The sequence below is a fragment of the Amia ocellicauda genome, chromosome 2 (assembly GCF_036373705.1).
Source record: "Amia ocellicauda isolate fAmiCal2 chromosome 2, fAmiCal2.hap1, whole genome shotgun sequence".
NCBI classification, from domain to species: Eukaryota; Metazoa; Chordata; class Actinopteri; order Amiiformes; family Amiidae; genus Amia; species Amia ocellicauda.
The window spans coordinates 10,775,518-10,789,019 of NC_089851.1; the positions used below are offsets into that span (position 1 = coordinate 10,775,518).

Genomic DNA, 13,502 nt, shown 5'->3' on the forward strand with positions numbered 1-13,502 from the left:
TATTTCTGCATGTCCTTTTCAATAAGACAAACGAGAATTCAGTCCCTTACAGAATTATTATAGTTATTATAATAATAATAAATATTATATCAACCCACCTAAAACTTGTTATACCTAGTTCATTCTGACAGCGTTTCTTTGCCAGAGGTTTCAAGTTCTGGATTTGTAATCTAAGTTATAATTTTCCAGGCTCACAGTATGTTCACAGAGCAATCTACTTGGACTAATGTAAACTGACTATAATAGAATCTTAAAATATACAGATTATATTTTCCCTTTGTACATAACCATATGCATATATTTAACATGATATTTCTAACTATATATATATATATATATATATATATATATATATATATATTTTTTTTTTTTTTTTTTTTTTTTTAATTAAATTTGCTAATTTGTTAAAATAATTCTCAAAAAGGTTTAATTTTAAAGAACCAATCACAAGTAATTATGTTATGTGAAATGAACCAAACTACAGTTGAATTCAATGCATTGAACCGCCTGGTGGAGGAGACTATTGGTGGGAGGCTGGACTGTAATTTGGGGTCGAGTACAATGTGAGAATGGTTTCTTTGATCACACAGAAACATGGAAAATTATACTTAAGTGTGGGGAACAGTAACCATGGAGATTTCACTCTCTCCCTTTCTGATTTAGAATTGCACCTGCATGGGAGGCAGTGATTTGAATTCCCTTTTTGGATTGCCTATTTGCGCTTACATGGAGCGTCTCAAATTTGAGTTTGCATACTGAGTCATGAAGCTCTGTGAAAACTATAGGGTAATATACTTTCCATGTTTTTCAATATATATAGTTACATGTTAGAAAATAATGTGTATATATATATATATATACATTTTTTGTTTGATATCTTCTATATAGCACAATCCCTCATACCAACTTAACCCGCTTGCTGATTTAATGAGGGTGAAGATCATTATGCCTGTCTAAGGGTGATAGGCCTTATCATCTGATAACCCGAAAGATCAAATATAGTTGTGTTATTACAGCGCATCAAAGTTGTTGTTTTTTTAATTGAAGAAGAATACAGAACTTTTTGACCGAAATTGAACTCTTGATGTCCGTGTCTGATTTCTGCACGCTATCATGCAGAGCTGTAATCAACACCATGGACTCAACATGACTGCTGGCCTTTGTCCCCACAACCCCCAGCTTTCTTTCAGCCACTCAGAGACAAACTCACATTTCACCTCAAAATATATCTGTAATTTCCAATACACATGCACAGGGATATATACAAAAATATTATTATTATTATTATTATTATTATTATTATTATTATTATTATTATTAGTGGTTGTTGTTGTGGTAGTATTGACACCAATTTAAGGAATATTCCATGTCCTTGATAAGATGTATAAACTCACTGGTTGATTTTGGTATATTGTTTTGAGGATATTAATACGGTATAGGGCCTGGGACCAGAACTAGAGGATTACAGATATAAAAAGATATCACAAACTCTGAAATTCTGTTATTAAATGTTTCTGCAGTGATCATTTTTTTTCTTTCACACATTGACCCGCATAATACTGTATCCTTACATTTGGCATTTCAAAGGTCTTTGAGGCCAAATGAAATGTGAGCAATGACAGTCAGGGGTCATTTTACTTTTCTTTCTGCTGCAAAATAGTTTAAATTGTATTATTGCCATTTCTGAAAACACTTTGCATTTGAAGCAAGTAAATACATAAATGTATTTTATGTTAATTGAATGAGTGTTAGTCATGGCTTTCTTATTTACACAATGGTAACTTGGTTTCATAAACAATGTACAAAAATCATGTTTATTTGGGGGATTCAACTGGATGAGTTATTTATCTGAGAGATTAAAATAAAAAAGTTGATTGTTGCTTTCAGTTTACAGCACTGCAAGATTCTAAAACAGCTGGTTTTGAATAAAAGCAGACATTTGACTTACCAGGGTACATTTGAATATATTAAAATTGTTATAACCTTGCTGGTAAAGCCCTTAGGAGTTACATTAGTCTACCACAGAAACCATTTCTGTGCATTGTAATCACAATGTCTTCAGAATGACAATCATTTGACACTGTGACTGGCATCTCACACAAGCCTTTGTGACCTTCGATGTGGTTTCATTTTCACACAGAGCCTGTATTTGTTTTACATAATTTGCTTTTCTATGCTTTTCCACAAGACTGTCTTTTTCAGAGCCATGGAAGAGATCATAAATTATAATTTCTGAATAAAATGAGAAAAGAAGGGTGATTGGAGGGCTAAATACAACAGCTTTTCTGAAAAAAATAATAATAATCGGGGTGATTAATCATCTATGAGATTGACCAGGTATTAAATTATATTTAATTATGTAGATTTTTTTTTAAATCTTATCATATCATTGAATTATAGGGTTAAATTTAAATGCAACGAATGTGAGATATTTGCATACTGAGAAAGTATGGAGAGCTAAAAACCACCGGAGGGAAGTCTCAAATTCAGATTGGTGTTTAAATTCTACTTGGAAGGTAGAAATGTAGATGACAATTGTACTGTGTTGGAGCCTCTCTCTGGGCTGCAATATGTAACACATTGTTGTTATCCTGGGGTTAGTGCTAAAAATAGGGTTCGAATATAATTTGCTGTGATTCGCTACAGATTTAAAATCCAGATGTTGCATCACTGCAGGATACTGGTGGATCCATTGAATTCCTCAGGCTCAGCAGGGAAACTGTGCCACCAAGCCTCAGCTTGCAGAGACTATGCAATATAGGTCTTATCTGCAAACCTGCTAATATACGTGGCAGGCTGCACTACACAGCACACGCAGCCAGCAGCTTGTTGTCTTCTGCTTGGACATATTGAGTGGAAAAGAACCGACAGCAAAAGAACAAGCAGCAAAAGTAATTAACTAGATGTGAGAAACTGCTACAACTATAAGTGGCTAGAGGGGATTTTGACTCCTGCTACGTGGAGGTCCCTCCTGTTTGCCCAGAGTGGGTGCCTCAGCCCTAAGCCCTAAGATTCCCACTGTGCATTAAGACAGCACCAAGGACAATCCTATATTTAGAGTCCCTGCACTCTAAATAGACATAAGGAAATGGCCTCAGATAAGACCTGCGCTTCAACAGATGGGGGATGCATGCTTCATAAAACTGGGACTTCAGTGAGGGTGTTCAGTTTCTTTCTGTAGGTGTGATTAACAAGTGGCTCTACAACCTTTCATTGAGAAATCGAAACTGACATGATTTATGCTCTTGTCCAGCATGTGGAATCATCTCGCCCCTCTGAGCAACTCCACGTCCTGTTTGATAACTTCTAATGTTCAGCAGTTTTAAATACATGACAATTAAATGACAGGCCTTTCTAAAAACCAGATGAGCACGATACTATGTGATTCAACTGTAATTGCAGAATTGTTTTGTGTCACTAAATCCATACAAGATATTTCACTTACAGGTTTGTATAAATAATCCCAATGCTCAGTTCTCTTTGTTTTAGATATCTGCACAGCTCGTACAAGGGCTGGGTCAGATCCAGAGCTTTACATGCCACATAAAGGATATAAAAAAGTAGATGACATTAAAAACAAGAAAGGGGAAACATACCTCCAGGACAAGCCACAGTTGATCTCCATTTTTAACGTCCTTTTTGTAGAACATGCCAAAGAACTTGACCACGTTGGGATGATCAGACAGGGCTTTAAGGATGTTGTATTCAGCTTCGATTTCTTCATCAATATCCTAGTACCAAGAAAAATTAATGCTGGAAGCACCTAAGCCTTATGGAAAATACCAAAATACAATTGAGGCATTGAAATCTGCATGCCTACTTATTTCAGACTGAAGAAATAAAAAACTGAATGGTAATTTACAGTTTAACAATGGAAGTGGACTTTCCCTGAATTATGTTTTTAATTGATCTATAAAAGTGATTTCATCTGAACTTATCCCTATTTTAAGGCACATAAGTTCATTGGAGGGCCTCTTTACAGCTGTTCACTCATCCGGTCATTTGGATAGTGTAGCGCACCCTTCTGAGGTTATCAGGTAATCTATCATAGTTTAATTAAAAAAAACAATATGTTATAACAGAGAACACTAACTGACCGATGCCTACAGCTTTGGCCAAGATGAGGAACAGCTGCAGATGAAGCTCACTCATGTAATGAGTGCCGCAAATGAACTGTAATTTATTGGTGTAGCTGAAGGGAAAACTGTTTTCTAATCTTTGTCTTTTAATAGAAGATGACCAGCGCTCCAGGGCAGGAATGCAGGTGAAGTCAGCCATCAAAGAAAAAGAATAAGTCCTATAGACAGGGGCTTAAAATGTATGACAAAGGATAAAAGAAAAAAGAAAAAATATTGTGTCTGCAGGAAAGTAGACATTTGTTGACAGTAGACAAAAGTGTCCTCTTCACATAATTTCTATTTCGAAAGTACAGACACTCAATACTGGGCTAAAGGTTCTATGAAAGGTTAAAGGAAATCTTACAAGCTTTCAGTTTGTGCAAGGCTTGCCTATACCCCTCAAATTATTTCCTAAACACCTCAGACATCTCTCAGATTTTGCAATGTCTGTTTCGTAGTTTGTACTTCACACACTTTATCGTATAATTACATTACAATGTGGCATAAGAGAAAGTGTAACTACTGTTTTTTCATTACTGGAGAGCTCATTAACAAAACAAATCTGATCTGTTTGATTACTGAAGTGAATATTTTCTTCTTAGGTGGTGAAAGCAGAGCCCTGCAAACTCGGGAGAGATAAAACTACCCAATAACATGCTTTTGATAAAAAACCTTGATTTTCACAAAAGGATGTTTTTTATATTTAATTTACCCTAAAGATTGGGCCAGAAATTGAAAAAAAAAAAAAATAACACATAGCTATGCTCAGTGTATAAATCAGATCAGGCTTGCCAAACTATGCATTAAATCCTCTTGTTGTTTTTTGTTGTTGTTGTTGTTGTTTTTGTTGTTGTTGTTGTTGTTGTTTTAATATTCTTTCCAACTCTTCAATACAAATTACAACATCTTTCATGAGCTATTTCGTATGATTAGCAAAAAACAGAACTTCTTGATTTAGAAGCTAATATTAGATCATGCACTCAGAGCCGGAATTCCATAATTATTCGTTATAATGTCAGCTAAATCTGTATGACGTATTCAGATATTCAGCTTTATACATGGCAGATGGGTCAGAAGAAATATAATATGCACTCACAATTTCCAGAGGAAGAGACTTTAGGAATAAAATGCATGTGAACTGATGTATACAGTGAGGGAAAAAGTATTTGATCCCCTGCTGATTTTTTACGTTTGCCCACTGACAAAGAAATGATCAGTCTATAATTGTAATGGTAGGTGTATTTTAACAGTGAGAAACAGAATAACAACAACAAAAATCCAGAAAAACGCATTTCAAAGAAGTTATAAATTGATTTGCATGTTAATGAGTGAAATAAGTATGTGATCCCTTATCAATCAGTAAGATTTCTGGCTCCCAGGTGTCTTTTATACAGGTAATGAGCTGAGATTAGGGGCACTCTCTTAAAGGGAGTGCTCCTAATCTCAGCTTGTTACCTGTATAAAAGACACCTGTCCACAGAATCAATCAATCAATCAGATTCCAAACTCTCCAACCCGGCCAAGACCAAAGAGCTGTCCAAGGATGTCAGGGACAAGATTGTAGACCTACACAAGGCTGGAATGGGCTACAAGACCATCGCCAAGCAGCTTGGTGAGAAGGTGACAACAGTTGGTGCGATTATTCGCAAATGGAAGAAACACAAAATAACTGTCAGTCTCCCTCGGTCTGGGGCTCCATGCAAGATCTTGTTAATGATCTCAAGGCAGCTGGGGCCATAGTCACCAAGAAAACAATTGGTAACACACTATGCCGTGAAGGACTGAAATCCTGCAGTGCCCGCAAGGTCCCCCTGCTCAAGAAAGTACATGTACAGGCCTGTCTGAAGTTTGCCAATGAACATCTGAATGATTCAGAGGAGAACTGGGTGAAAGTGTTGTGGTCAGATGAGACCAAAATCGAGCTCTTTGGCATCAACTTAACTCGCCGTGTTTGGAGGAGGAGGAATGACCCCAAGAACACCATCCCCACCGTCAAACATGGAGGTGGAAACATTATGCTTTGGGGGTGTTTTTCTGCTAAGGGGACAGGACAACTGCACCGCATCAAAGGGACGATGGACGGGGCCATGTACCGTCAAATCTTGGGCGAGAACCTCCTTCCCTCAGCCAGGGCATTGAAAATGGGTCGTGGATGGGTATTCCAGCATGACAATGACCCAAAACACACAGCCAAGGCAACAAAGGAGTGGCTCAAGAAGAAGTACATTAAGGTCCTGGAGTGGCCTAGCCAGTCTCCAGACCTTAATCCCATAGAAAATCTGTGGAGGGAGCTGAAGGTTCGAGTTGCCAAACATCAGCCTCAAAACCTTAATGACTTGGAGAGGATCTGCAAAGAGGAGTGGGACAAAATCCCTCCTGAGATGTGTGCAAACCTGGTGGCCAACTACAAGAAACGTCTGACTCTGTGATTGCCAACAAGGGTTTTGCCACCAAGTACTAAGTCGAAGGGGTCAAATACTTATTTCCCTCATTAACATGCAAATCAATGTATAACATGCGTTTTTCTGGATTTTTTTGTTGTTATTCTGTCTCTCACTGTTAAAATACACCTACCATTAAAATTATAGACTGATCATTTCTTTGTCAGTGGGCAAACGTACAAAATCAGCAGGGGATCAAATACTTTTTTCCCTCACTGTATGTCCAATGCTACATCTTGTTTTAAACTGAGAATTGTGAAGACAGGGACCGCCATGGTATAAAAGGTTCACAAGGAAAATTAAAACAAAGCATAAGAGAACAAAACAAAACAAAATTAAACAAACATGGGGAGAGTCAGTTAAGAATATGTGGAGTAACTGCTTTAAAATCCACAGTGATGAGCAATGTAAAGACTTGTGTACAAGCGCAGGATTAAAAAAAAAACAACAACAATGGGACAACCTACAATCTGAGTGATATGAGTTTATAAAAGATCTGACATGAATATATATGGAATATGATTATATTAAGAATTAACACACATCTGTATTTTAAATGAAAGTATAAAACCACACATGATGTCCATTGACAGCCCAGGAACAAAGCAGAACAAATTTGCCAATTAAATGCACAGTAAACCTGTACTCACATGGATTGGATCCAAAACCTTTACCGCTGCCTTGCTTCCATTGATTTTATTCAGCACTTTGAAGACTTTGCCATATGTCCCTTTCCCGATGGTTTCGATTATTTCCCAAGTATCAGACGGATCAGGAAAGTTGTCAAAGACAATTGATTTCCCAGATAGTGGAAACATCTTCAAAAGTGATCTCCTAGAAATGTTAAAATTAGAATTAGCACCTGCAAATGATGGGGCGTTGGGGTGGGGCTCTCTCAGTCCTCTCAGTCAATTGTCACTTACATTTCTGATTTATAAAATTGTTTTTCTGCATCACTTAACTTAAACCCAAACAATGTATCAGATAGGCTGACAACACAATGTTTCACATGTTCAGCACTTGAATGAACAGTGCTCAGAACATGGTTAGAGGATTATTTGTTAGTTAAATTATTTTCTATTAACAAACCACAATGCGTCATCTTGCAAATGTTAGACCCAAGAAAAACAAAAACAAATGCTGGCCTTGAAAAACAATCTAAACTAATGTCCAAACTTTACATCAGTTATGGGGGCATTCCTACAGAAGAAAGATCAACATATATTTTAAAGGTGGCCCTAAATTAATGAGACACCAGCTTATTATTATATTTTAGTTTGATGTAATACTGCTGCGTGAATGATCCGTTATATCAACAAAGATTACAGGAAGGACATTTTACAAATGCAATACTGATAACCTTTATTGTAAAATGACAAAACCGTGAATGAAAATTTCCCTTAACAACTTGACTCTGATCTCAAGAGAGAGCAGTGGAAAATGTCTGCATACTGTTCAGCAGTGCACTGTAAGGTTTCCTAAGGAGTACACAGGAAAGTCTCATTAAAGGGCTTATGGCACTATAATATAATGTGTTGCGTAAAAGGTCTTACAGTTAAACTTAGCTGTTTTACCTTGGGCTACTAACCAGGAAGCCTACCCTAAACAATGAGTTTATAGGAGGCCAGTTTCCATAGGCACAGGTAATCCTGCAGAATTGCAAGTAGCTACAGAGACAATTCAATATCACTGTAGGAAGCCTGAATTGAAAAGAAACTAACAGTATGGATGGCTTGTACACAAATCAGTGCTCACTGCGCTGCCTGGATTCAGTACTGAAACTCCTCACTCCAGCCCCCGGCACTCTACCTTTAAGATAAAGAGTTTTTGTTGCATTTTTCCATTTATTTCCGATAATCCTTAATCTCTACATTTCACACGTTCAGCAGTTCTATAAACCAAAATAGTGTTTATAGTGCAGCCAAGGAATGCTTAGCTGGATCATAGGCCATCTTGCCCACATAATGATTCATTCATATTACTGACACAAAAAGGTCCATCCCATCACAAAACAACATTTTAATGTCCAGAATGTGGCATTAAAAAAACGAATCACCAAATTATGTTTTCACACAAACATCCTGTATTGTGACAAAAATGTTAATGTTCTGTTTCATGAATGCTTAGGTAGACCTACACTGTGATGTTGCAATCAAGAAGTCACAAGATAAATTCCTTAGTCCATAAAGCACCTGTAAAGTGACTACATGGTTCACTGGATCTTCAGAATTGCATTTCTTGTTGTCAATTGTCACTTTAGAACTCAAAGGAGTGACACTTCAATGTATACACATCCTCTGCCTTCACTCACTTCAAATACATGGAATATTTTCCTTTCTCTGTACCTGAATATGGATCATGACTATGCAAAGTTATGCCTGTGACGTAGTGAAGGGTTAATATTTCTAAGCACCTTTAATTACATCCAGGCTGCTCTACACTGATTTTCGAGTTATGTCAATGATCACACACTTTCTCTACCCTCTCAGCAATGCATGCTAAGCTTCTGTGATACGAGTGGAAAACAAGCCAAACTCTCTAATCTCCACAATTATAGACACACTTCAAAAAGCGTTTCATTCTGCTCACATAACATGCGATGATCAGTTTTCTTCTTAGTTTTTCCATGCAAGCGTACCACCATAGACCAAAATATCCAGCCACCTACACAAACTATGCAAAATAAGAAAAATGCACAATTATAAATTTCAAACACACACTCTCCTAATCTATCCGTTTGTTAATACCATTAGTTTTATTCAAAAACAAATTCACACAAATTGGACTAGTGTTCATCTTTGCCTCCTACCACATAATGCATGTTTTTTTTGTTTTAGATGAGTTTTCAGCAGTGGTTTTTGCCATTTCTTTAACATAAAGGCATTCAAATAAATAAGTGCATTAAGCAGCCTAATTTTTCTGTGGATCCAACCAACCAACCAAGGATATTGATTGCATTGATAAAGTCACAGACACTATGCTAAAAGAACGAACCCTGCACACAAGGAGGTTTGTACACTGTTCCAAGCCCAGCACAGTCAACATTACAGAGCTGTGTACATAATCAGCTCTGATACACATATTTTTCCTGAAATTGAGATTTCACCACTCCAGGAAGGTGTACTTTCTAAAAACAATAATAAATAAATAAACCAATTAAAGACTCTATGGAAAAGGCACAAAAGTATTTACCATAAGACTCCTGAAATGATTATCTTGGCCTTGCTATGACTTTAGTTTACTTAATTGATTTTAAGATTTGTTATAGTTTGTATTATAACAAATGGATAACTATTTTTTGCAGCATTCATTTGTTTATACACTCACCTAAAGGATTATTAGGAACACCATACTAATACTGTGTTTGACCCCCTTTCGCCTTCAGAACTGCCTTAATTCTACGTGGCATTGATTCAACAAGGTGCTGAAAGCATTCTTTAGAAATGTTGGCCCATATTGATAGGATAGCATCTTGCAGTTGATGGAGATTTGTGGGATGCACATCCAGGGCACGAAGCTCCCATTCCACCACATCCCAAAGATGCTCTATTGGGTTGAGATCTGGTGACTGTGGGGGCCAGTTTATTACAGTGAACTCATTGTCATGTTCAAGAAACCAATTTGAAATGATTCAACCTTTGTGACATGGTGCATTATCCTGCTGGAAGTAGCCATCAGAGGATGGGTACATGGTGGTCATAAAGGGATGGACATGGTCAGAAACAATGCTCAGGTAGGCCGTGGCATTTAAACGATGCCCAATTGGCACTAAGGGGCCCAAAGTGTGCCAAGAAAACATCCCCCACACCATTACACCACCACCACCAGCCTGCACAGTGGTAACAAGGCATGATGGATCCATGTTCTCATTCTGTTTACGCCAAATTCTGACTCTACCATCGGAATGTCTCAACAGAAATCGAGACTCATCAGACCAGGCAACACTATTTGTAGTGGAGATGAGTGGTACCCGGTGGGGTCTTCTGCTGTTGTAGCCCATCCGCCTCAAGGTTGTACATGTTGTGGCTTCACAAATGCTTTGCTGCATACCTCGGTTGTAACGAGTGGTTATTTCAGTCAAAGTTGCTCTTCTATCAGCTTGAATCAGTCGGCCCATTCTCCTCTGACCTCTAGCATCAACAAGGCGTTTTCGCCCACAGGACTGCCGCATACTGGATGTTTTTCCCTTTTCACACCATTCTTTGTAAACCCTAGAAATGGTTGTGCGTGAAAATCCCAGTAACTGAGCAGATTGTGAAATACTCAGACCGGCCCGTCTGGCACCAACAACCATGCCACGCTCAAAATTGCTTAAATCACCTTTCTTTCCCATTCAGACATTCAGTTTGGAGTTCAGGAGATTGTCTTGACCAGGACCACACCCCTAAATGCATTGAAGCAACTGCCATGTGATTGGTTGCTTAGATAATTGCATTAATGAGAAATTGAACAGGTGTTCCTAATAATCCTTTAGGTGAGTGTATGTTCTTCCTTAAAGCGGAAATGTAAGGCATTCAACATGTTTTCATGATCAGACCAAGCTTCTACATCTTCTTGGGGCTAAAGATTGTTATAAACCTCAAGCTTACCTTTGAATTCCTGCTGTGAAATCCTTAACACCAGGACTCTTTTAAACAGATTGAGTGTAAACAAACAAACACACTGACAAATATGTAATACTTTGTAGGTAACAGATATCATGAAGCACCAATAATTTGTAGTATCTTTGTCTTTTAGGACAAATAGAGTTGAAACAAAACAGTTGTATGTACAATAGAAACGCTAAGGTTTTAGTTGAATATTATTATAGTGAAAATAAATTAAATAAAGAAGCAGTCATCTTACATGTATTCTGTGTAAGTGCTACATAGGCAGACAGACAGACAGACAGGCAGGCAGACAGGTAGGCAGACAAACAGACAGACAGATAGATCAACAAATTAATAGACAGATAAGACAGATAGACTAATAGATAGGTAGACAGAGAGATGCAATAAGTTGAAATAAAACTATGTGATTGGAATTTGAAATTACAAGCATGTATTCAGATATACCATGGATATATACAGCACACCAAATTAATGTATATGACTGTTTACAAATTAGCACCGAATGTCACAAAAGCACAAGGTATTTTAAGTTATTTACTTCGCATTACTCATGTTAAGTTTATCTTCAGCCAAGCTGACTCATTTAACAGGGAATTAACAATATAAAGTCATAAAAAATAAACACTTACATTGTTTTTCCAAATGGTCCTTGGACATTTGTAGAGACCAATCCATTATGTTGTACAGTTCATTAACAAACTATACTGCTTAGAGTTCGTGTAAACATTAGAGGAGGAGCCTTGCTCTAATCTTTGTAAGAATCTCCTGCATAGCTTTAGCAAACTAAGTAGATCAAGATATGTCAAGATTAAAGGTATTAGTGAGGGTTGCGACATGAGTCTTTCCTCATTTAGCCACCATTCATATGAACCAAAGCTGGTTAATGGCACTAAAAATACAGTTCAATTCTCAGCAGTTATTTTTTTGCCATGGTGGTTGATACATTTACCCACATCAATTTTGTGCTATTGAGACCTACAGGACCATATACAGCACGCTTTGGCTTTGATAACACTGAGGAATCCACAATACATCAGCTTTTCAGGTGGTTTATTCCAGCACTCCGTCAAGCAGAACTTCTCAAACTATACTGATATACTCTGGGAAGGATCCATCCCTCAGTTCTAACAAGGTCACCAGAACCAGAGGATGCAAAACACTCGCAAAGCAAAACCAATCTGACTCTATGAGTATGACATTGCTCCCCACATAAGGTGATTGTCTCTGTGTCCATGTTTTCCCAACCTCAAAACATAATCCCAGTCATCTTTAGAGTAATTCAGATGCTATTGAGGTATACAATATACACTCACCTAAAGGATTATTAGGAACACCATACTAATACTGTGTTTGACCCCCTTTCGCCTTCATAACTGCCTTAATTCTACGTGGCATTGATTCAACAAGGTGCTGAAAGCATTCTTTAGAAATGTTGACCCATATTGATAGGATAGCATCTTGCAGTTGATGGAGATTTGTGGGATGCACATCCAGGGCACGAAGCTCCCGTTCCACCACATCCCAAAGATGCTCTATTGGGTTGAGATCTGGTGACTGTGGAGGCCAGTTTAGTACAGTGAACTCATTGTCATGTTCACGAAACCAATTTGAAATGATTCCACCTTTGTGACATGGTGCATTATCCTGCTGGAAGTAGCCATCAGAGGATGGGTACATGGTGGTCATAAAGGGATGGACATGGTCAGAAACAATGCTCAGGTAGGCCATGGCATTTAAACGATGCCCAGTTGGCACTAAGGGGCCTAAAGTGTGCCAAGAAAACATCCCCCACACCATTACACCACCACCACCAGCCTGCACAGTGGTAACAAGGCATGATGGATCCATGTTCTCATTCTGTTTACGCCAAATTCTGACTCTACCATCTGAATGTCTCAACAGAAATCGAGACTCATCAGACCAGGCGACATTTTTCCAGTCTTCAACTGTCCAATTTTGGTGAGCTTGTGCAAATTGTAGCCTCTTTTTCCTATTTGTAGTGGAGATGAGTGGTACCCGGTGGGGTCTTCTGCTGTTGTAGCCCATCCGCCTCAAGGTTGTACGTGTTGTGGCTTCACAAATGCTTTGCTGCATACCTCGGTTGTAACGAGTGGTTATTTCAATCAAAGATGCTCTTCTATCATCTTGAATCAGTCGGACCATTCTCCTCTGACCTCTAGCATCAACAAGGCATTTTCGCCCACAGGACTGCCGCATACTGGATGTTTTTCCCTTTTCACACCATTCTTTGTAAACCCTAGAAATGGTTGTGCGTGAAAATCCCAGTAACTGAGCAGATTGTGAAATACTCAGACCGGCCCGTCTGGCACCAA

The 13,502-nt window shown here is 38.1% G+C and overlaps 1 protein-coding gene across 1 annotated transcript in view; it reads right to left on the minus strand.

The window, feature by feature from the left end:
* Window positions 1–11,865, minus strand: part of myo3a (myosin IIIA) — a 76,095-nt gene extending 64,230 nt beyond the window's left edge. The window contains exons 1-3 of the mRNA XM_066718108.1: window positions 11,799–11,865; window positions 7,210–7,393; window positions 3,597–3,731 (exon numbers count right to left, since the gene is read on the minus strand). Of these exons, the coding sequence (XP_066574205.1) occupies window positions 3,597–3,731; window positions 7,210–7,393; window positions 11,799–11,800 (321 nt within the window). The 5' untranslated portion in view covers window positions 11,801–11,865. The remainder of the gene's footprint in view (window positions 1–3,596; window positions 3,732–7,209; window positions 7,394–11,798) is intronic.
* Between the last annotated feature and the right edge of the window lie 1,637 nt (window positions 11,866–13,502).